The sequence below is a fragment of the Bombyx mori genome, chromosome 11 (genome assembly GCF_030269925.1).
Source record: "Bombyx mori chromosome 11, ASM3026992v2".
NCBI classification, from domain to species: Eukaryota; Metazoa; Arthropoda; class Insecta; order Lepidoptera; family Bombycidae; genus Bombyx; species Bombyx mori.
The window spans coordinates 3112557-3134890 of NC_085117.1; the positions used below are offsets into that span (position 1 = coordinate 3112557).

The 22334-nt window shown below is 38.8% G+C and overlaps 3 protein-coding genes across 8 annotated transcripts in view; 2 read left to right on the forward strand and 1 right to left on the reverse strand.

Moving 5' to 3' along the window:
- Positions 1-17950, reverse strand: part of LOC101745063 (uncharacterized) — a 27857-nt gene extending 9907 nt beyond the window's left edge. The window contains exons 1-9 of one of the 5 annotated variants that reach the window (XM_012692697.4): positions 17877-17950; positions 14639-14710; positions 13561-13742; positions 13000-13138; positions 7801-7934; positions 6543-7471; positions 5321-5482; positions 4596-4741; positions 3882-4051 (exon numbers count right to left, since the gene is read on the reverse strand). In XM_012692697.4, the coding sequence (XP_012548151.2) occupies positions 3882-4051; positions 4596-4741; positions 5321-5482; positions 6543-7471; positions 7801-7934; positions 13000-13138; positions 13561-13742; positions 14639-14708 (1932 nt within the window). In that variant the 5' untranslated portion in view covers positions 14709-14710; positions 17877-17950. Of the gene's footprint in view, positions 1-3881; positions 4052-4595; positions 4742-5320; positions 5483-6542; positions 7472-7800; positions 7935-12999; positions 13139-13560; positions 13743-14461; positions 14482-14638; positions 14711-17428; positions 17556-17686; positions 17847-17876 lie in introns of those variants that run through there. The other 4 variants (XM_038013779.2, XM_038013780.2, XM_038013782.2 and 1 more) reach the window with 4 other exon arrangements.
- On the forward strand, positions 10095-11878 carry LOC101742623 (putative aminopeptidase W07G4.4). Its single transcript, XM_004922200.5, has one exon. The coding sequence runs from the start codon at positions 10321-10323 to the stop codon at positions 11851-11853; it is 1533 nt and encodes a 510-aa protein (XP_004922257.1). The 5' UTR covers positions 10095-10320; the 3' UTR covers positions 11854-11878.
- The window catches only part of LOC101745212 (zinc finger protein Xfin), a 22198-nt gene continuing 17464 nt past the window's right edge, over positions 17601-22334 (forward strand). The window contains exons 1-3 of one of the 2 annotated variants that reach the window (XM_012692695.4): positions 17601-17715; positions 18173-18268; positions 19901-21359. In XM_012692695.4, the coding sequence (XP_012548149.2) occupies positions 17701-17715; positions 18173-18268; positions 19901-21359 (1570 nt within the window). In that variant the 5' untranslated portion in view covers positions 17601-17700. Of the gene's footprint in view, positions 17716-18172; positions 18269-18433; positions 18481-19900; positions 21360-22334 lie in introns of those variants that run through there. The other variant, XM_021349784.3, reaches the window with a different exon arrangement.

A 22334-nucleotide genomic window follows, 5' to 3' on the forward strand; every position in this document is an offset into this window, starting at 1 on the left:
ATTGAGTTATTCATGTATTTGTCGCGCACATACCTACCTAATGCAAATTTAAGACTTAGGTATATGGTTTTCTCATGGATACCATTATCAGAACTGGACTAAATTGTAATAGGACCACACGGGAAGCATCAGCTTTCTAATGAGAAAGAATCATCAAAATCGACGCATTCAGTCAAAAGCTATGAGGTAACAAACATAAAAAAACATACAATCGAATTGAGAACTTCCTCCTTTTTTTGAAGTCGGCTAAAAAAACATTATTAAGTGACCACCGATGGTTTGACGTATTCGATTTTAGTAAGCTGTACGCTGATAATCATAGTCTTACCTATCCCTATCTTCATTTCGAAGATAATAATACACAACCGATAAGCAATTCATTATGATTAGTACTTATCGAGGCGGGTGTCAGGATTAATTTTGTAATTATATTAGTTCGGGTGGTAACTTTACACCCGATGGGCCGAGCTCGTCTATGCTAATCTACGCCAAAGATAATAATTTTTAGCGGCTCTACACTTGGCAGTCTGAACTGCATCCTTGATCTCAATTTTGCATAACCTATGGTCCCTATAAATCTCCCGCCATTTCTGACGCGATAGCTTTATTTCTTAGGTAGGTATGTAGCCATTTCACAAGCAAATCAAATACTTAAGTTTGTGTTTTATCTTCTTTTTTTTTATTGCTTAGATGAGTGGACGAGCTCACAGCCCACCTGGTTTTAAGTGGTTACTGGAGCCCATAGACATCTGTAACGTAAATGCGCCACCCACCTTGAGATATTAGTTCTAAAATCTCAAGTATAGTTACAACGGCTGCCCCACCCTTTAAGCCGAAACGCATAACTGCGGACTCACAAGAGGTCCTACCACCAGTAATTACGCAAATTATAATTTAGCGGGTTTGATTTTTATTACACGATGTTATTCCTTCACCGTGGAAGTCAATCGTGAACATTTCTTGAGTACATATTTCATTAGAAAAATGTACCCGCCTGAGATTTGAACACCGGTGCATAGCTCAATACGAATGCACCGGACGTCTTATCCTAAAGAAAAGGCCACGTTTCATTCAAAGTACTTCGTTCATGACTTCTTTTTTTTTATGATTGAAAGATTACTGGTGACCCGGAGGCCTTTCCAGTTGCACCAGGATAGGTGGGCGAGCAAAGGCTCAGCCAGGAGGGGTGGGATTAGCTAACAACTGCCCGAGCGCCTCCGAAGGAGACCTAACAACTCAAGAGCAATTGCTTCGCGAATGAATCTACTACCGGATCGGAATCGCGACCCACTGAGAAGATCCGGCGAGAAACTCAGCGGGCTGATGCATGGGTTAGGTTGCACGTCGACCTCTTTGTCGAGTTCGACGTCCTACTCGTCGAACTCGACAGGGTTCCTCAGCCTGCTCCTAGTGTTAGAGCTGAAGGTATCTAATGCAAGAGTTATTGGATCTGATGGATCCGTAAGGACGTGTCTAGGGCGACGACGGTAACTTGCTCCTGTGTGATCAGGATTCGGGGACGTTAACGACTTTTTTTTATTGCGCTTGTAGGCAGACGAGCATACGGCCCACCTGATGGTGAGTGGTTACCGTCGCCCATGGACTTCAGCAATGCCAGGGGCAGAGCCAAGCCGCTGCCTACCGCAAAATCTATCAATGAATATGATACAACTTTAGAGTATTATAAATACTAATGCTAATGCTCGCGCATGTATACTCTAAGGATACAAATTCAGGCCGTTATAGAACTATTTAATCTAAATACATAGAATAAATGACGTTTTTTAAATTACAAATGAAATGAAATTCAAAACAGCATCCGGCATTAACATAAAGTTGAAGTATTTTCAATGAAGTTGTTGATATACGCCGCGGTAACTCGAAAACAGGCATTCCATCTACAACTTTCGATAAACAAAATAAGTGCGTGTGGTGACTGTGTTTTGATTTACGTATTTTTGGGTATTATTAAGCCTAGTGGTCCCGCAGTAGTCGAGATTCGACTATAATTAATTGAAATCATAAGCTTGTACATTATTATGGTTCTATTATCAAAGACTGTTTTACTTCTATAACCACTGATTTTGCCAATACTACACTGTAGACAAATAATATTAAAGACAAACAATATTATAAACCTATTTTCAATTTGACCACAGACTTTATGCAATAACAAAAGCTTGACAATGAGTCTGCATAGGTGTGTGTGTGTCAAATACATGGTAGTGTGTGTAATGTTTTTTTTTAATTGATTTAATTTATTATTTATGCATAATTTAAAAAATATATTAGCTTTCTGCACACCTTCTCTATATTCTCTATAAGTGTGGGAAATTCCATACTCCTCCGTTCGCGTAATTTTCGTAAAAAGGGATAGGTACAAAGTTTTTGCTTCACGTATTACCTAATTCATAGATAGTTGATTCGTTTGCGTGATGTTTATATACTTGTGAAATATTTATCAGACGAAATAAAATTCAAATCAATTTCAAATATCATCGAAACGCATCTATCTGTTGTATTTAAAAACATGTTTCATTTCTATGACCGATTCCAAAAAAATCCACAGTCCTAAGAAGAAACGCCAAAACACAATAATGAGTCTCTTTTTGAAATGTATTGTTGTGTCGCCATGTCGGTGCGAGTAACGGCATGTCAGAGAGCAAAAAAAGGCTATAGAAGAAAACGTCACGTCTCTCGAATGTTCTACAAACATTTATTTTATGTTCTAATGTCTGCGAGAATGTTCTCTACATAATCAGAATGAATCTAGAACATTCCCGAATGTTCTATTTTAGAAAGTTAGTGTCACGCGATTTATCTGTAAAGATAATAAAACAGTTTCCCGCGGAAATGAGATACTTTTTTTTGGTTAAAAGCTAGCTTGTAAGTGACATTCTTGACCTAGTACTATTGTTTAAAAAAATCATCTCTATCCTATTCTTCGTTTTGACACACATTTAAAATATTAATATATACCTATTAATACCCTATTTTAATGTAATGTTTAAATCAATAATTAAATCTCAAAAAATTTGGCAAGTTGACCGCCTATCTTGTGGTGAGTGCTCACTAGTGTCTTGAATGGTAAACCGTCGACGTCGCCCAAAGCACGTCATCACGGATCCCCCTGATCCATTAATACAAGCACCGGTCACCGTCCACGTCGAACCCGTCGCTTGCGACGAAGGGCTCGACGAGCGAATTAACCCACAGACACAGCCCACTGAGTTTCTCGCCGGATCTTCTCAGTGAGTCGCGTTTCCGACCCGGTGGTAGATTTTGCGAAGCACTGCTCTTGCTAGGGTCAGTGTTAGCAATTCTCCGGTTTGAGCACCGTGAGCTCACCTACACAAGCTAGGGTAAGCTGAAATAGCATAGGTAGAAAAAAAAAAGAAAAGGTCACTAGTGCTATCTATCACTGCGTTACGAACTATTTTTTGACGTGACAACGTCTTATAATTCGATGGAGCCGGCTGCACGTACGAAAAAACATGACTCATGCGGCGTTACCTCGCTCTGAGGCGACTTGAGTGAGCGATGCATCCGCGTGGACAGCTGCTATACAATAATACATTTACATGTTTTCGTCAAGTATGAAGTTCAGTGAAAAGTGAATGTGGTGTCAATTGTTTATAACAACGATAATTGCGATAATTGAAAAATTAAACCAATCCATCAGTATTTTCTTATGACGTTGTCACGTTCAACTATCGTCAGTAAACCGATTTGACAGACAACCGATTTTTTATTTTATTTAAATCAGTTTACATACCGATACAGACACCAATCACTTTGAGGTCCTGCTCTACGCCATCTAACTATCAATAACCCAATTTAATAACCTAATTTAAACTGCAAATAATAGTTTGAGTGGGTACCTGTCTGCCCCCAACTCTTCCGGTCACATAGTCTGGACTATCATCTATGACGAGGTAATCTTTGTATTTGCCGACTTCATCTTCGGATAGCTCGCGTATTCTAACACAAGTCTTCTCCATCAATATCTCGTTAACCTCTTCCAGTCGTCTCCTTAGTCCGGGGACATCGTCTGGAGATGGAAATCATGCGATCAAGTCTGGTACAAGGATCCCTAGAGCGCTTATTAAATTGGTAAGTATTTTGTATTGACAGTGGAAAAAAATACCTGGAAATGCGATTTTTAAAGAAATTTGCTGTAATGGTCATAAGTTACAGTTCAATTTTGGAAAAACGGTCTCATGGCCAGAACAGTTCACGTAATGCCTGGTCTAATAGTTACGAACCATGATAAATAGATGACATAAGAGTAAATAGAAGGAGAAAGACAGAGAGAGAGAGAGAGAGAGAGTAGATAAATACAAATCGAAGACTGCTGTTTATTTTAATCCTAACGCCAACATAGAGCACCAAGAATTTTTAAAGATCTTTAAAAAAGAAGAAAGAGGTCTTTGGAGGAAGGGCAAAGGTAAGAAGAGCTGTAGCACTGGAGAAGGAGGAAAGAGAGCGGACATGACATAGACCTCATGTGTCAAGGTTAATTATAATTAACACCTGATTACGATCATGCGCGCTTCTACAGCATAAATAGATGAGCTGATGGTAATTTGACTTACATTGCGCGTTATCTTTTATGACGTATCTAACGACGCCGGAGGGCCATTTTCTGTCCTCGTAAAATTCTTTGTTCAACTTCGTGAGTCTGACGGTTTTCGGCGCGAATCTCGAACCGGATTTTTCCTTCTGTTTCTGTTGTCGTAGCCTTCGACAGCAAAGAATTGAGTTTAAAGGATCACTTTATTATTATCATACATCGACACAATTGCTTCAGTACGCCACGTAGGACACCGGTGACCTACTACTGTCAAAGGGTTAAAGCCAAGTCGGCAGTGAGCTCCTCCACCATTTTAAGCAAAAAAAAAACACGTGTGGCACTCGGGGATTGCCGCGGTAAAGCTATTGCATAGCATTTTTTATTAACTTATGCAATTATAATTAGACAATAATAATTTAATATTAAAACAATAATAAAATAAGACCACGCTATATTTATAAACATTAACAAAAGCAAAACATTCACTGTCCCCTTCACACTCATAAGCTATACCGCGCGAGAGAAAGAGATGGGTAGAATTTTCATGATGCGCATGCAGTGCGACGTCACGCCGCGCGCTTATTCACAAACACTACACAAGCGCAACGTGTGAATGTGTTGAACCCGAGCTACATGGTAGGCGGAGTGGGGGTGATAGGTTTTATTTTCGTTACGGAATTTCTTGATTCGGTCGCCGCGCTCAAAGCCCGCGATAAAAGTATGCAATAGCTTAAAAAAAACTTATACCTTTTCTTCGTTTGCTTTTCAGTATAAACTTCAGTCATTTCGGTGAATACGTTTCGAGAATATTCTCGATCATTTTTCTTAGTACTAATTTTTCTGTTCGTCTCCAGTGACAAATTCGAATCCTCCCAATTTATATTCGACATTTGATTTTTGCTCTTGACGCTATATTGATTTAAGCACATTTTTAATTATATGAGGGGAGGTTTAATTAAAAATACCCGCTTAAGAGCTAAAAAAAGGCTCAACGTAAATTAGAAATTCGAACTATAAAACTGCGCTCAATAAAACATTGAACGATATTCGTTGTAGCTATAGAAGGTAAGAAGCACCATCTTGAGGGATAAGTTGAAAATGTATCAGTCAGTCAAGCTGTAACAGAAATCGACATAATTACTTCAGTGCCCCACGCAGGGCACCGGTGACTTATACAGCAGTCAAAGGGTTAACACAAGATGCAATACAAGGCAATAAATAAAAAATAAATCAACTCTGGTATATGGAAAATATTCAATTTGCAATAGACAACGTCCCTTTGCGTTTAAAATTTAGCAATACATACTCGTATAGCTTATTCTTTCTCAAACGAGATTAGAAAAAGACTTGAAATTAGTTACAGATAGCGGCTTGCCATCTGTCGAATTTCATCATGTCCTCATTACCGGTATGGCTGGACAAATAGCAATGACTTTAAAATAGCCAAACAGTGTATTAAAATATTTTTAAATGCCATTTTTACACCCGACTTGGGTCTAAACTCCCCTCCACCCAGTTTCCCAGATGCTATGACAAATTCTGCTTCAAACGTGGTTTGAGGAGAGTCCTCGCCCTGACATCGCTGATATCCACAAGCCACTTTGACACTTACCAAGGTCGTCTATTTAGAATGGCAAAAAACAAAGCAAAATTTAATTATTTCGTAAAGCTTTGATTCTGTGGCCTCGAGTTTAAAGAACCAAAATATGTTCTTGTTAGAAATAAGATTGTAGTGCCAGTTTTTTTGAAATGTCTGACATTTTTTAGTGTTAAAATGGCGTTAGTTTATATTGGTGAATCTTTCAAAAGATGCTATGTACAAACGACCAACATAGTGCGCGCTTTCAGTACTGCTATTTAGTGATAGCTCATTGTTCTAATACTAAAAATAATGACTACTCATATCGGCCCTTTTATCAGCAGATCACAGCATTAAAGCTAATTAAAATCCTTTTTCGATTTAATGTACCTGTAATGTCGCGCCTTAAAAAACATTCTACCACCAGTTCCATTCTTCAAGGCGGCATCAAGAGCTTCAGTAACGTGATTCGAAGACAAATTTCCAGGTTCTTCGCTACCCTTTTCCGATTTCCTAACACTATCTTCTTCTACGTCTCCATCTAAACTTCTTTTCTTTCTCACTCTATCTTTTTTAGCTTCTACATTCACATCCGATATACTATCCGATCCTTTTGCGTCTGTGGTATTCTTATCACCTTGGGATCTTAGCAAATGTTTTATTCTCGACAAAGGATAATGGTTCGTCGATTGGTAATAAGTAGGTCTGTGTTGCGTTGAATATTTAACTGCACCCGATTTCGTGGATCTGTACGTCTGTCTACATCTATCGTCGGATCCATAACCGCATCTGGCTATTGGAATGTCCTTAGACGTGCAAAAATCTTTTCTCGTCAAAGCGTTTTCAACGTTACTTATAACCAAATTAGTTATTATTTCAACGGCTCCCGATAAATCTGTATTAGTCACGTTTATTTTAGGAACACTGTTATGTTTCGTAGTGCCATTGCAGTGTCTTGTTTTGGCCCTTGATACAGCCATGTCTATAACTGTATGTATTTCCTCTATCAATATTTCCATTTCATCAGTAATTTCGAGTTTGTCTAACGTTGATTTTAAATCGTCATCAATAATGGTGGAATTAATTTCGTCGTTCTCGCTTATATTAAGGTTCTTTGGGAAAGGTGTTATATCAGGATTGATTCGTAGGCTTTCACTGATTCTTACGTCTCTTTTCCTCCTGGCTACACCCGGGTAAGACTGACAGAGATCGATCTTTGCTTGTCTGTCCCTCTTCAAGCACTCAGGTCCGTAGACGACTTCGATTTTCCTCAGATCAATTTCACTTAGTCCTACACGATTTTGTGTTCTTTTGGGATCCTAGAATTTATTTATTTATATATTTAACTTTTGGATGAAATAATAAGTATCTGTGCTAGCAATTACTGTAGGTCTGTTATAAACGAAGTTACTTATGAAGTTTTGTAATTGAAGATGCGTATATGAGCTGGGTGAAGTAGTCTGCCAGAGTCTATAGAAATCACAATGTGAACTCGCCTTCAACCTTCAATCTAAACCAAACTCAAAATCTACTTGAACACACACACACTTTAAGAAACCATCAAAATCGGTCCGGCTGTTTCGGAGAAGTTCTCATACACCCACAAACATCTAGAAAGATATAGAACTAAAACAGAGTGGTAGGGTACCTTAAAAAGAATGGTCCTGTGCCCGTTCTTGCTGTTTTCCCTCGCGCCGAAGTGCATAACGCTATTGTAATCGTAAGGAAGATTCCTCAACTCGACTGGCAGGGATATATCCTTCGTGAATAGCTCCAATGCCTCTGTGCCAACACAATCCCATCATCACACCTTTTGGTAAGCAGGGGCTTGGCTCTGTCCCTGGCGTGCTGAAGACTAGGGCGACGGTAACCATCCATCATCAGATAGGCCGAACGTTTGTCTTCCTAAACAAGGGCCATAAAAAATTAAAAATAAACTGAATTATCCACGAATTTACGCTGGAAACGTCACGAGCGAAGTTGTGCGAATTGTTTTTGTTGTGTTCATTCAGGATTTCTTCATGTTTAAACGGTGATTTATGATTAACTGTTTTGCGTCCGTGAGAGGAACGTAGATGCACAGGTTCTTCCAAAAAGTCCACTAAAGAGTATCAGTAAATCATAGGCCTATGGACGGCCAATTTTAGACGTTGTTTCTATGGCGTCAAGGCGCACGTCTCCCCGCCCATGCAACGTCACTCCTTAAATCTTACTGGTGGTGCGGCGCGTGTGATACCGCACGGACCACCACCCTGCCTATTTCTGCCGTGAAGCAGTAATGCGTTTCGGTTTGAAGGGCGGGGCAGCCATTGTACTGTAAACAACTGAGACTTGTACAACTCACGTCTCAAGCTAAGCGGCGGCATTAACGTTGTTGATGTCTATGTGCCCGTATAACCAATCATTTAAGCAAAAAAAAAACCAGCATTTTTTTTAAAGTTCAAAAACCTCCTGCTTACACTTTTGTAAGACATTACGAAATGTGAATACAAATATCCAGATAACGTACTCAATAATATACGATAAATAATAAACGATTACGTCGAAATTAAGATAACGAATAGAAGTGATTCTCTATTATTTCGATTTTCGGCACACGAAACCGAATATTAAAAAAAAAAACATCGCCTTAAAACGTACACGAGAAACACAGACGGCCCACAAAGATATACCACGTATATAAAAGCGTTATTAAGAATTACCTCACGAGATCCCCACAAGGGGTTTTTATGACTGTCATAGCCCCCCACTAAGCCAGAGTGGTCGGAGAGGTGACCGCGGACATTAATGCAATCAGACGTGTGGTCCACATTAAGGGCGTCGGGCCATTTTAGTCAATGACGCGTCAGGTCGCTTAGGCGAAACTGCCGGTATTGCGGGATACCCTTCCGGACCAGACTCAGCCTGCCGGGCGATACGCGATACACCAACCGTCAACAGCTCCTCAATATCAACTGCACAGTGCGCTGGATTGCCGGTAGCGCGTCACGCGGCGACCACTATCACTGTCGTGACGAATCGTCATCGGGGGAGGACCCCACCACAGACCCTGCGCGGAGAGAGATCAGTTCTCCCTCTCTTGCTCCGCTTCCTCATTATATGAGATGGTTAAATCACAGAAGTCGAGAATCGCAGTCAGAATGGTGGCGCACCGTCTTCACTACATATTATAAAACAATGTCGCTTTCTCTGTCTCTATATCCCTATGTATGCTTAAATCTTTAAAACTACGCAACGGATTTCAATGCGGTTTTTTTTAATAGATAGAGTGATTGAAGAGGAAGGTTTATATGTATAAGAACATCCATTAAATAGTGGAGAAATCAATAATAAATTACAGTTTTCGAAGCGAAGCGAGGGCGGGTTGCTAGTTAACAATAAATAAAACATGTAAGTAAATCTGTTTTATTATCTGTAAGCGCATGAGCTCAAGACCCGTCGGGTATTAAGTGGTTACCGGAGTCCATGGACATAAAGCGTCTACCGCCACCCACCTTGAGGATATGAGGTAGAAGTCTTAGAACTGTATTGTGTAACGGCTTCCCCCTTGAAACTGGAACGCACTACGGCTTCACGGAAGAGATACGCGTTACCCATCTGTGTGAGCCTTCAATACGGTCCATCACCAGTCAATGCCGATCGCAATGTGCTGGTATTAATACTCAGAGAGCGCTGCTGCGTTAAACGCCCTTTTAAGACACCCACGGGAAGAGATACGATGTCCGAAGTCTGAAATTATATTGTAATTAGAAGCATCTTTCAAATTTCATGACTAGTAAATACCAGTAAATTAAAAAGTGTGATTTGTTCGCGGCAGAAACAGATACGACTGGTCTTTCCAGGCCAGGCTTTCATAACACAAAGCATTTCATACAATAAAACGTTCAATGCCATCTGTTATTCATATAATAATTATTATCAGTTTATTGACACAAATGTCAACCGTTGCTCTTCGTATATCATTCGTATCGCGTGTGTCATTATAACGAACAAACAAATAAATGAAGATGCACATTTAAATGGCATTTCGCAGTTGTCCGTCGAGATAAACCGACCGCTGCTTTCGGTTTCGCGTTTCGGCCCCGCAGCTCCCATCTCTACGCGTGTTAGCTTGTAATTCGATGTCACCGAAGCGGGCGTTCACAACGTAATCAACGATCGTCCAAAAATGCCGTTCGTCGAATACAAGCTATACGAGAATATTTTCATCGAAACAAACCTTCAGTCGGCTGATTACGATGCGGTGATCTTAATCCTTTACCCCGAGGAACTTAACGTGCCATTGCCGAGACATATCGGGAGCTTCGTCGACGGAATCGGGAAACTTGACAAGCACATCCACAAGTCGGCGACGGTGTGGCAATGCGACTACGTATCTGGCGGCAGGATTATATTGGCCCCGACCGGGAAGATCACTCCTTACCACGACGCTAGAGTGGTGAAGGAAGCAGCGTACAAAGGAATGACCCGTGCGCTGGACGCCGGCGCGAAAAGACCTTTACTAGTCGTTCAAAACGTTGTAGACTTTCCGGACGGACAATTGGTAGCGATCCTCGGAGCCCTGGAAGCGTTGTACGTGCCCCTCCAGATGCGAGAGAGAGACAGCACGAGGAACTTCTCAAGAATCGGTCTCCACGCCGAAGAAAAACGAACTGAGAACTTCGAAAAGATCGTTCGCAATGCCATAGCGCTTGAACGCGCTCGCGTGCTAGCCAGAGACATCGGAGGCGGTGATCCCGAGAGAATGAGTCCGATAAAGATAGCCGAACATCTGAAGTCAACCTTCAGCGGTTACAGCAACATCGAAGTGCGGATTGTCGAGGACGAAGATATAATTAATAAGGACTATCCGCTCTTATCGGCCGTGTCAAGAGCGGCCAGCCACATAGACCGGCACAAACCCCGAGTTGTCGAAATCGAATACAAGCCTTCGGATCCTGCAAGGATTAGCGAAACGCTGCTGCTTGTCGGCAAGGGAGTCACTTACGACACTGGCGGCGCTGATATAAAGATTTCCGGTAAGATGGCAGGTATGGCGAGAGATAAATGCGGAGCCGCCGCCGCCGCGGGCTTCCTTAAGGCCTGCTCCATACTGAAGCCTCCGCATTTGAAAGTGGTCGCAGCGCTGTGCCTCTGCAGAAACTCGATCGGCGAAGACTCTTATGTCTCCGACGAATTGCTCTTATCGAAGAGCGGGAAGACGGTGCGCGTCACGAACACAGACGCTGAAGGCCGCTTCGCTATGGCCGATGCGTTGTACAAGTTCGCCGAAACTGCTGCCCAAGAACTAAACCCGCATTTATATACCATAGCAACACTGACAGGCCATGCTAGAGCCTGCTACGGAAACTACGTGGCTGCTATGGACAATCACAGTGCTAGAGCCACGAATCACTCCACTAGGCTGCAGTTCAGCGGCACCAGAGTGTCAGAGCCGATTGAAGTTTCATACGTCAGGCCCGAAGACTTGGCTGTCAACGTTGGGAAGTGCAAAGGCGATGATCTACTTCAAGTGGATATGGAGAAGACCTTCCGCCATCATCAGCTGGCCGCGGGCTTCCTGATCAAAGTCAGCGGCTTGGAAGATAAGAACGTGAAGTACACTCATTTGGACATAGCTGGAGCGGCCGGTTCGCCTCCCTGCGAACCAACCGCCGTTCCAATATTGTCTTTGTGTCATTTACATAAAGTACTACTCTGATTTATCAATATATGTGTATCTTCTTCTTCTTTCTTTTTCTTTTTGCCCTTATCCCACTATGTGGGGCCGGCGCTGTATCTCCCCTTTTTCTATTCAGGTGTCATACATACCTCATAGTTGGACTAACACCCTTTTTTATGAAGGAAAGTGTACTGGTAGCCTGAAGGCCTTTCCAGTTTCACCAGGATAGGTGAGAGAGCAAAGGCTCAGCCAGGAGGGGGACACCCATCGCATAATATCTTTTACACCATGCATCAAAGCCTTGTTTGGACGCCCCCTCCTTACTTTACCATCTACGTCAATATATAAATTATCATAGGTATTGTATATATTATTTTTATTTAGTTCCGCTGTGTAAATTGTATTAATATCGTTATTGATATTATTATTTGCATATTCTCTTTGCAATCGGTAAACACCCCCGGTTAATATCGTCTGATGGTTGGCGAAAGAAATCATTCTTGGCGATAGCGTCCGCACATTATACTTTTAGCGTCTAATGTTTTTCGCATTTGTTTTGATTTATTATTCTTTAAGTGGCTCTCCTGTAGTTTCAAAATTGTCACTTATACCAAATAGCCTGTCGCCCCTCGATGTCATAGTGCTCGGTTAAAACATAATTAAAACAATTTTTACGGTTTAAAATTGCGTTTTTGAAGTTATACTTGTTTAGGCGCGTTATGAAAAATTGATGAGAGTGAAATTTTACGATGTGCGCGCACCGTGACACAAAATTAACAGAATGAAGTTGCCCACTAAATCGCTCACTACAATACGACCGACGTAACGTGGCGAGTCTGAGTATAGCCGCAGGTGAACTTTCACACATGTACACTCGTAAAAAAAAGTGTTATTAGCATTCATTTTTTAGTAATATAAATGACAAAATTATTATTTAATATAATTCATACTAAATATTATTAAATTATTAACGTTAAATATTTGTTATTAATTATTTAATATAAAAAAAAAATTATAACAATAAAGTATAACTTCTTACGCGCGTACATAAGTACACGCACCTTTTTTTTTTTTTAAATTGTCTTCATTATTTCCCACTTTTCGAATAGTTTACGCGTTCTGCTATCGTGATCGACATAATTTAGTTATTATAAATATAGTGTTATAACTGATTTTCAAACTTACCTGGCTGGATGTTTTCGACTAGTATGTCGACGTACAAATTCCTGTTGGGCCGATTATGTTCGAATGGGAAGCCGAGCGATTTCATTATCACCATTTCGATGTAGGGAGATTTTAAGCAATCGTAGCCGAGTGTTACCAGCTACAAAAAAAAGGACATTTACCCTAATTTGCCTAAAAATCAACGCACTGTCTACATGTACAATTCTAAATCTTGAATCGTATGCGAATAATAATAACTCTTTATTTGACACCACATGTAGAGAGTAAGCATATAAAACAAACAATAAACGGTGACATAAATTAGCGGCCTTATCGCTGAAAGCGATCTCCTCCAGGCAACCTTGCAGGGAGAGGAATAAGTAAACTAGCATGGACGGTGCTATATCTTAATAAACTTACATAAAAAATATATACTTATGAAAAATAAATACAATATAAGATAGACTTACATACGATTAAATACAAATAAATACTAAAAATATGCAAGTAAATACGGAATAATTATAATATAGAAATAAATGCGAATGATACCAGCCAAGAAAAAACTAAGAATATACTCACATGAGGCTCGAAAACGGAATGACCCTCGGTCTTCAAGGCGCACCTCCTCTTTCCGTCCGGGTTGGCGAACAGCAGGACGTGATCCGTGTCTCCCGGGTGCGACATGGCGGGAGTGAACCTCAAACATGTTTTGAAGGAAAACACCGAGAGCGCGGTCATTATTTGGAGCGATTGTTCGTGATCTGAAAGCCAGAGTTAGCTAGTAGATAAATAATAGGAAAAATACCCACTGAGTTTCTCGCTGGGTCTTCCGAGTGGGTGGTTTTTGTTAAAGCATGTCTATTTACAATTATCATAATGCCATTTCCACTTCGTACACTAGCGCTATTTCGGTGCGTCTTCCACTAATAACTTGCTGTTTACAGATGGACACTTTTTCAACTTTTCCCCTACACAAAATGGTGGATCCTTACTTCTGTCCTCCATACGCAAACTCTGATGTGCAACAAAAAATGTTCAGCACATTGTTTTTATTTAAAAACTAGCGAACAGCGGCTTGGCTCTGCCCCTGGCATTGCTGAAGTCCATGGGCGACGGTAACCACTCACCATCAGGTGGGCCGTATGCTCATGTGCCTACAAAGGCAATAAAAAAAAACCGCCCTCGCTTCGTTTCGGAAACATTAAATTTTGTTATTGATAGCTGAGTCCCGCGATGTTACCCGCGGTTATTATCGTACCGCGGGTGACGCCGCGGGCGAAGCTAGTCTAAAAAAGTTACTCCTTATCATCAGCTACCTAACAGTGATAGTCTCGTCAAAACCAGTCCAGCCGTTCCAGAGATTATCCGGAACAAACAGACAGACAGACAGACAGACAAACATATATTTTAGTGTATGTACCGTATATATACATATATTCAGATGCATGTAGTAAAAAGCGGTTATTTCAATATTACAAACCGAAACTCTGATTTTATTTATAGGTATATATAGCTTCTCGAAGCGAAAAACACATATTCATTTATAATTTAAGCATATATCATCATCATCATCATTTATAATTATATTTTAGGTTATAGTCTTTGCAAATGTCAGAGACAAACATATTTTTTCCCGCGTAAATAATTTAACACTCACCAAAGTGATCGGGATTTATGTAAAAAGGAATCGTCGCGTTCGGCCAGAAGACAAAACTTTTTATGGTCATCGCTGTCAAAAAAGAAACAATGCTATTAATAAAGGTATCCCGTATTTGTCACATTTGACTCCGTGCTTAGGAGATTACCGAATTAAGCCTGGATTTTTAAGTTGCCTGGATATTTATGTTGTTTATTGACGATTAATAATAATTATGGTAGGTGCCGGGGCGACTATTAGAAGAGTGTGTTTTTATTATTAATACGTTGACTGCCGTGTAGGTGCCCTACGTGGCGCACTGAAGTAACTAGGTCGATTTTTGTTACTAAGGAGCCTGTAATGTATGTTTTAGTCTTTTAAGTCTCTTAGAAATAGATTGATTCTCAGAATCGTTCGGATTCGTCGTTCCCAGAGTCTACTAGATATTCCGGCGCCTTAGAAGATTGAAGAGAGAGAATAATTACTTCAGTGCGCCACGTAGGGCACCGGTGACCTACATGGCAGTTAAAGTGTTAAAAAATATTTTTTTCTCTGCAGAATACCTCTGACAGAGCCGCTCCAATAAGTAACTACTAGCTTAACTTCAGTGTGGACTTTTTGGCGGGAACGCGACGAGCGAAGTTGCGTGAATTGTTTTATTTTGTCTATTTAGCGTTTCTTCAGGTTTAAATGTTTAATAACGGTGGTTCATTTCTTGTTTCGAATCTGTGAAAGTGCACAATTGTGGGAGAAATAAAACAAAACCGCTGGACGTAACTATCGGGATCCTCCAAAAAGTCCACTGAAAAAGTCTCAGTAAATGACCACCATTTTACTGAGGTTATATTATTTTATCACATATCATCTTATTTGTAAATTTAATTCGTTTTTAATCATTAATGTTATGTCGCTATTAGTTTCCTTTGCTTTTCATTATTCATAAACTGTAAATAATTAAAACGGCGAATTATAAAAATCTTATTACATGACGCTGGCTAATGCGCAAACCGTGCCTGAGCCAAAAAATAAAGAAGAAGAAGAACTTCAGTATGCTTTTAATAGGTACCTACGTAGGCAAACGTTCCAACTCCATACAAATTTGAGTTAACTTTTAAGCTAACGAGAACGTTAAAAAACACTGAGGTGTAATGTACGACTGCTTCAAATTAATAATAGACAGAGTGCTGTCCTTTATACGGTAGAGAAGTTGAACAAATTACTTTGGAAAATAGGAAACCTAGAAGAAAGAAAATATAAACATTTTGTATAAATTAGGCCTAATTACGGCTTTAAGGACTAGCACTAATCATCTTTACTGGTGGTAGGACCTCTTGTGAGTCCGTACGGGTAGGTACCACCACCCTACCTATTTCTGCCGTGAAGCAGTAATGCGTTTCGGTTTGAAGGGTGGGGCAGCCGTTGTAATTATACCTTAGAACTTATATCTCAAGGTGGGTGACGCATTTACGTTGTAGATATCTATGGGCTCCAGTAACCACTTAACATTAGGTGGGCTGTGAGCTCGTCTACCCCTCTAAAAATCATAGATAATTTTATGGGCAAATAATGCATTACAATGTAGTTTACTTACTGTTATTAAAATGTACATTTTCACATGAAACATTAAAAACGCAAGTGAAAAATAAAAATATTACATTCGCGCGTCGTAACATTTTTTTTATATATTTTTATTAAAATGAAACAATCCCTTCTTATCGCTTTGAAATGTTTATTGCAAATATTTTTACGGCATATAACTTTTAATTTTATTGTTACCGAAAAATATTGTTTCGGGAAACTAACCACAGATCCTGCCCGAAGCACAAAGATTAAACAAATTTGAAAACATGAACAGAAAAACAAAAAAATTCGGCATTGGCTTAGCTCTGCCCCTGCCATTGCTGACGTCTATGAGCCAGGGTAGCCACTTGCCATAAGGTGGGCTGTATGTTCGTCAGCCTGCTCGGGCAATAAAAAAAACATGAATTATTCAACTGTGTATGGTATAATGTTCAGCCGACGACGTGGAAAAAAGAGATCAATGGATTTTTTAAAGATATAAAATAAAAATCTTTAATAAATAAACAATTGTGATCAATTTACTATTTTCTTTTAATTAAAATGATATGATTGTTTTTTTTTCTATAATATTAGGTATTAAGAATCTTCCGCCACGTTTCAAGGTCAATCCTTAAAATTGACTGATTTGCAGAAAATTATAAATAAACAAAAACTGAATAAATAAATGTTATTTTGACATTTTAGTTGAAATTGATTCCGTTATGGTTGAATTCTATATTTTTCAAGTATATTTCTGAGCACACGTAATGATTTGTATATCTTTTTACATATAAAATATCATTGAGCACACGCAATTTTAATAAGATGAAGAGATCCTGTGATGTGAGAAAAAAAATTAATAATTAATGCTAACCCACGTATGCGCGATTAATTAGTATTGGAGTTTTTAATTTATTTATTGATGCACTGAAATATAGACATTAATAAAAGAATGAAGAATAATAGAAAGGATAGTTAGACAAAACTAAATATAAAAACCCCTTTAACCTTTTGCTAGAATTACTCATGACTCATAACCTAAACTTTCTAATCTAATACTTTGCTAATGTAATAATGCAGGAGTTCGTAAATTGAAATAATTTTTTAACATTTACTGGCGTAATATGAATTTCGTTAATTTTTTTTTTTAGGCACTTTGGTTTATTAAAAAATATTTTATTACTTTTAAAGAAAACTCATGATTATTTTAGTGGAAACACGTGTGATGTAAAATGTTATGCTTGCACAGACCATTTATCGATTTTATCGTAATCGCCTAAGTGTTTTTCTTGATTCTTTTTCCGTAAAACAGAGCTGCCAACTGGATTTTGAGAATTAAAAAAATGTCTGAATTAGACGGAATGAGCAAACGGATCACATAAAACTATTTTTATCTACCCACTTTGTTTCTGCTTTTTAGAAACTAAAATAGCATGTCAAGTGATAAGCGGCTCTCTGTGAAGATTTTTATGCTAAGTTCAAAGGATTAGCTAATTAAATAATACGTACCTACTAACGATTTCATGTTTTTAATCACGGTAAATTTCTACCTAATCCAAGACCTCAACATATTATTTTATTAGACTTCTTTGTAAATTCTTTAAGTTTTGGAAAAAAATGAACTGAACACTAAATCATTAAAGCCGCGTCAAGTGTAAATATAAACAGTGCTTAACTTATGATAACTACCCATACTTACTTAATTTACACAGAATCTAATTCCCGTATAAGTACCTACTCACAAGCAGAACATATTCTTGCAAACCGACCGAATAAAAAATGATTATGTTACCCAAAGATTTGACGTTTCTTGATTTTGCATCTCTGTCTATCTCGAACAAAACTGCGAAAGTTAAAAAGGGTGGTCCAAATAGAGATTGTAGTTTAGAAAAAAATTGTTCATTTGACTACGAGAACTAGTTTGACTCTCCAAAATGTTTGTATTCTAAATTATTTAATCAAACTTAACTTTCACTGGTGTGTATTTGTGTATAGCTAATTAAAATTATGGAAAGTGATTCCGAAGATAATAGTAAATCTTGTGATTCATGGGATGATGACCCTGAGATAAAGGAAATAAAAGAAATGGAGGTAGGTGCCATTATACACCATTTTGTCACACCAAAAAACTTTCAACTACCTACCCAATTTTGATTGAAATGATACCTTTAATTTGATTGTGAAATAAGATATTTTTACATACCTCCTAAAGATATAAATGCTAAATATACATTCTAATACCTTTATTTGTTGTAGAAGAAATAATATTCTTTGCGAAATGTCCAAAGGAATGAGGTTCTATGGTTAGAACTCTGATTTTTACACTGCATGCTTTTTTTGTAGCTTTAAACACATTGTGTTGAATAATTCTTAATTTCTTTTTCGGTACAAAAACTACCTTGTGCAAATACACGACGCCATTTTTGTGGGTATTATTGTACAAATTTTGACGAATTATAAATAAATTACAAAAATGAAATAAATCAAAATGCAATGTACCCATCTTTATACCTAATTTTATTAAATAAGTAATATCACATCACATTCAATTCTAATTTTATATTTATTTAATTGCATAATGAATCATGTTAAGCCAAACTGAAATGACTAAATAATGTCACATAGTTAGTTTCATTGACTATTATCACTACCTCACAGTGTGTATTACTAGTATTCTTTCTATATTTCCGCTCTTAATATTCATTCAGGGAATATATTAAATTGCAAAGAAAAGTAATGGCTCTAGTGAGAGCCTTTATGGAAAATTAAGTTCTCAATTTAATTTAGTAGACCAGTAAAAGATAAACGGCTGATCCAGTCTTCAGGAACTGTGAGACGAACATTCTGCATTTTCTGTGACTATTGACACAACAAAGGCAGCTCAGCTTATAGAGAGCACATCTTTTCCACTGATAAGGTCAATGGGATATTTCCGAGAAAGGATTTGGGCCGGTAAAAAGATATCTACTATTGAGGTAGTCCCAAAGAAATCTGTATTGGTCGTAGTGGCAAATGTGTTTCTGTCACGGCCACCTCTCTTGTAAGCAATAATGATAATGTTAAGTTCAGCCTATTCTTATGATCATCCTGTCTATTTCTGCCCCAGGAAGTTCTTACGTTGGGTGCTACAAGCAGTATCAAATAATTAATATAGAGGTGGACAAATTTATAACAATACAATATAATACAAATTTACAAACTTAAAAAACTATTTTCCTGGAGCCCATCTACAACGTAAATGCGCCACCCACCTTGAGATATAAGTTCTAAGGTCTCAGTACAGTTACAATGGCTGCCCTGCCCTTCAAACCGAAACGCATTACTGCTTCATGGCAGAAATGGGCAGGGCGGTGATACCTACCTGTGCAGACTCACAAGAGGTCCTACCACCAGTAAAAATACACCAGTACAAATTTAAAAAGGATTATTAAATCTGCATTCATTCAACAACATTACCCATTTTCTAACAGAACCACTTTAACATAGTTGAATGCATATATAATATTTCATGTCTGTGCTGTTGTCTCGAGAAGTACCCTAGTCAAGACAAGTTCAGTGTAGCTACCGCAATGTTGTTGCAAAACATACTATTTTGTGTCTGTAATTTTGGGTGGGCCTTTATCTTGAGCTAATTCAAGATGTTCAAGATGTTTCAGGTCATGTTCACTATAAAAATGAATTAAGGGTCGACCCTTTTATTTTATTTATTGTATTAATTCACAGAAAGACTTAGAAATGCAGATAATGAAAAACATTAAAAAGGAAAAAGTTATCTCTGTTGATTTACCATCTAATTCAACACCGGTCCAGTTAAAGGTGGAAGTGGAAGTCGAACAATATTCAGATAAAGAGGACATTGATGATCCACCGGCAAATGATGATGATGATGATGATGATGATGATGATGATGGTGACGATGATGGTGATGGTGATGATGATGATGATGATGATGATGAAGAAGACATAAGTGACAATAATATTACAAATATTGAGGAGCTCCGAGGAGCGAGTAACTGCAATAATTACAATAGAGCAACATCAGATGTTGAGTCTCTGAGTAAACTTAATGTTTACAAGAAAATAAAGAGCTTCACGGCTCAAGTTCATATATCGGCCGAAGAACTAATCGATGCAGCCAAACATCATCAGGTCTTAGATAATTATGCTGATAAGTTCCTATCAGTGAGAGTTCTAAACTCTTTATTCCGTTGGAACAGGAAAATTTTGGAGGCGGATTTTGCAGAGAGATCAATACAGGTTGCACTGGATAAGTGGATATGTTGGTTCAGACAGTGTACCAGATATTCTGACGTGCCCCAGTTTTACAAGTGTTATATGTGCGATAAGGCCTGGTGGGATTTGGATCCTTTCAGAGAACACCTACGCAAGCATAAGACTGATTATATAGTCAACTTTGAAGATTTAGGGTATGAATCAAATATAGTTGCCTATTTAAGCAAGGAATTAAGGCCTCCGTTTAAAAATATTAGAACCCAAGGAAAATGTTTAAAGTGTGATAGACGGTGCGAGAATCATTTTTTTAAAGCAAACTACAGTCCCATCATACCCGATAAGGGTGATTACCCTTATTTCTGTTTGAAGTGTACAGAGAAATTTCCAACCTGCGCTGCTCGAAGGGTACATGAACAAACACAACATGGGAAACCGCAGTTTCCTTGTTTGTATTGCAAATTGAGTTTCAGCTCTAAACGTATCCTAGAAGATCATCTCCAAAGACATACAGTGAGGTCAGACCGACCAAGCACTATTCCGACGAAATTGTGTGCAGAATGTAATCTTAGATATGCCGTATTCAAAACACACCCGTGCCCTAAGAAGTGGTTCCGTTGGTGCAACCAATGCTACAGACAATTTGATATGAAGGGAGCTCAAGAAATACATGGTTTATTTTCAAAAACAAACGTCAGCTGTAATATATGCTCTCAGAAGTTTTTCAGCGAATGTTCTCTGGTTGATCATTATTTAACGCACACAAACAACTTCACCCTGCAGTATTTGTGCACTAGATGTGGCGTTTTCATTCACAAGGACTTGAGGAAGCAGCACAAGAAACAGTTTCACAATAGGAATCCGTATTACAACAAAATACCATTGGTTTTGCCGTTTATTGTTCCGAAAGCGTTGTTCTTATCGAAGATCGAGGGACTGCCGGGAACTAAAGGTAATTCTTGTTTTCAGTATATGTCTATAAGAGTAACTAAATTCATGGCTTTTTTTTTTGGTCAGGAGGAAATCGCCGGACTTCGCCTTTTTCTGCGGATACTAGGCGGGGTATGTCAGAGTCGAACTGACTAAAACCTCCTGTCGCTCAACAACCAACGTCCAAACCTCGCATGAGACTGAACTCATGACAAGGCAAAGGGGGGAAAGTGAAACGTTTAGTGCGGAGCACATCTCTCCCATCACCCTCCCTCTCGGGACGCCGGACTGGCTAATAATTCATGGCTAATAGAATCCATATACATCCCGGCATTAATAAAGCCATCCAGTTTGAGTTTAAACTCTCAAGTGTTTTCTACTATGGCTCTCCTACTTTTCACACAGGAATGCATCACTATTTAGCACTAGAAAATGGCGGGATAGTGAGCTCAGTGCGGGCTCATATATATTTTTTTTATTCCTTAGATGGGTGGACGAGCTCACAGCCCACCTGGTGTTAAGTGGTTACTGTAGCCAATAGACATTCACAAAGTAAATGCGCCACCCACCTTGAGATATAAGTTCTAAGGTCTCCAGTATAGTTATGTTAGTTATTAATATGCTGTATTCTATTCTATCAGCCCACTGCTGGACATAGGCTTCCCCCAAGCCACAAAGTCCAGTCCTGCACTGCTCTCAGATTCTCTATACACACTACTACCTACACATTATCTAATTATGCTCTATATGGAATGATTAGCGTTTAACTCCATAAACTCCTTAACAGCCATTAAACTCTTGGCGCATCAGTTTGATAAGCCAATTATACCGGGGAATTAATGTAACCTAACCTAAGAAGAGTTTCGTTTTTATTGCTTGGACGAGCTCACGGCTCACCTAGTAGTGACTACCAGAGTCCTAAGGTCTCACTTTTAACAGTACAACAGCTGCTCCAGCCTTCAAATGAACCCATTAAACAGAAACATATTACTGCTTC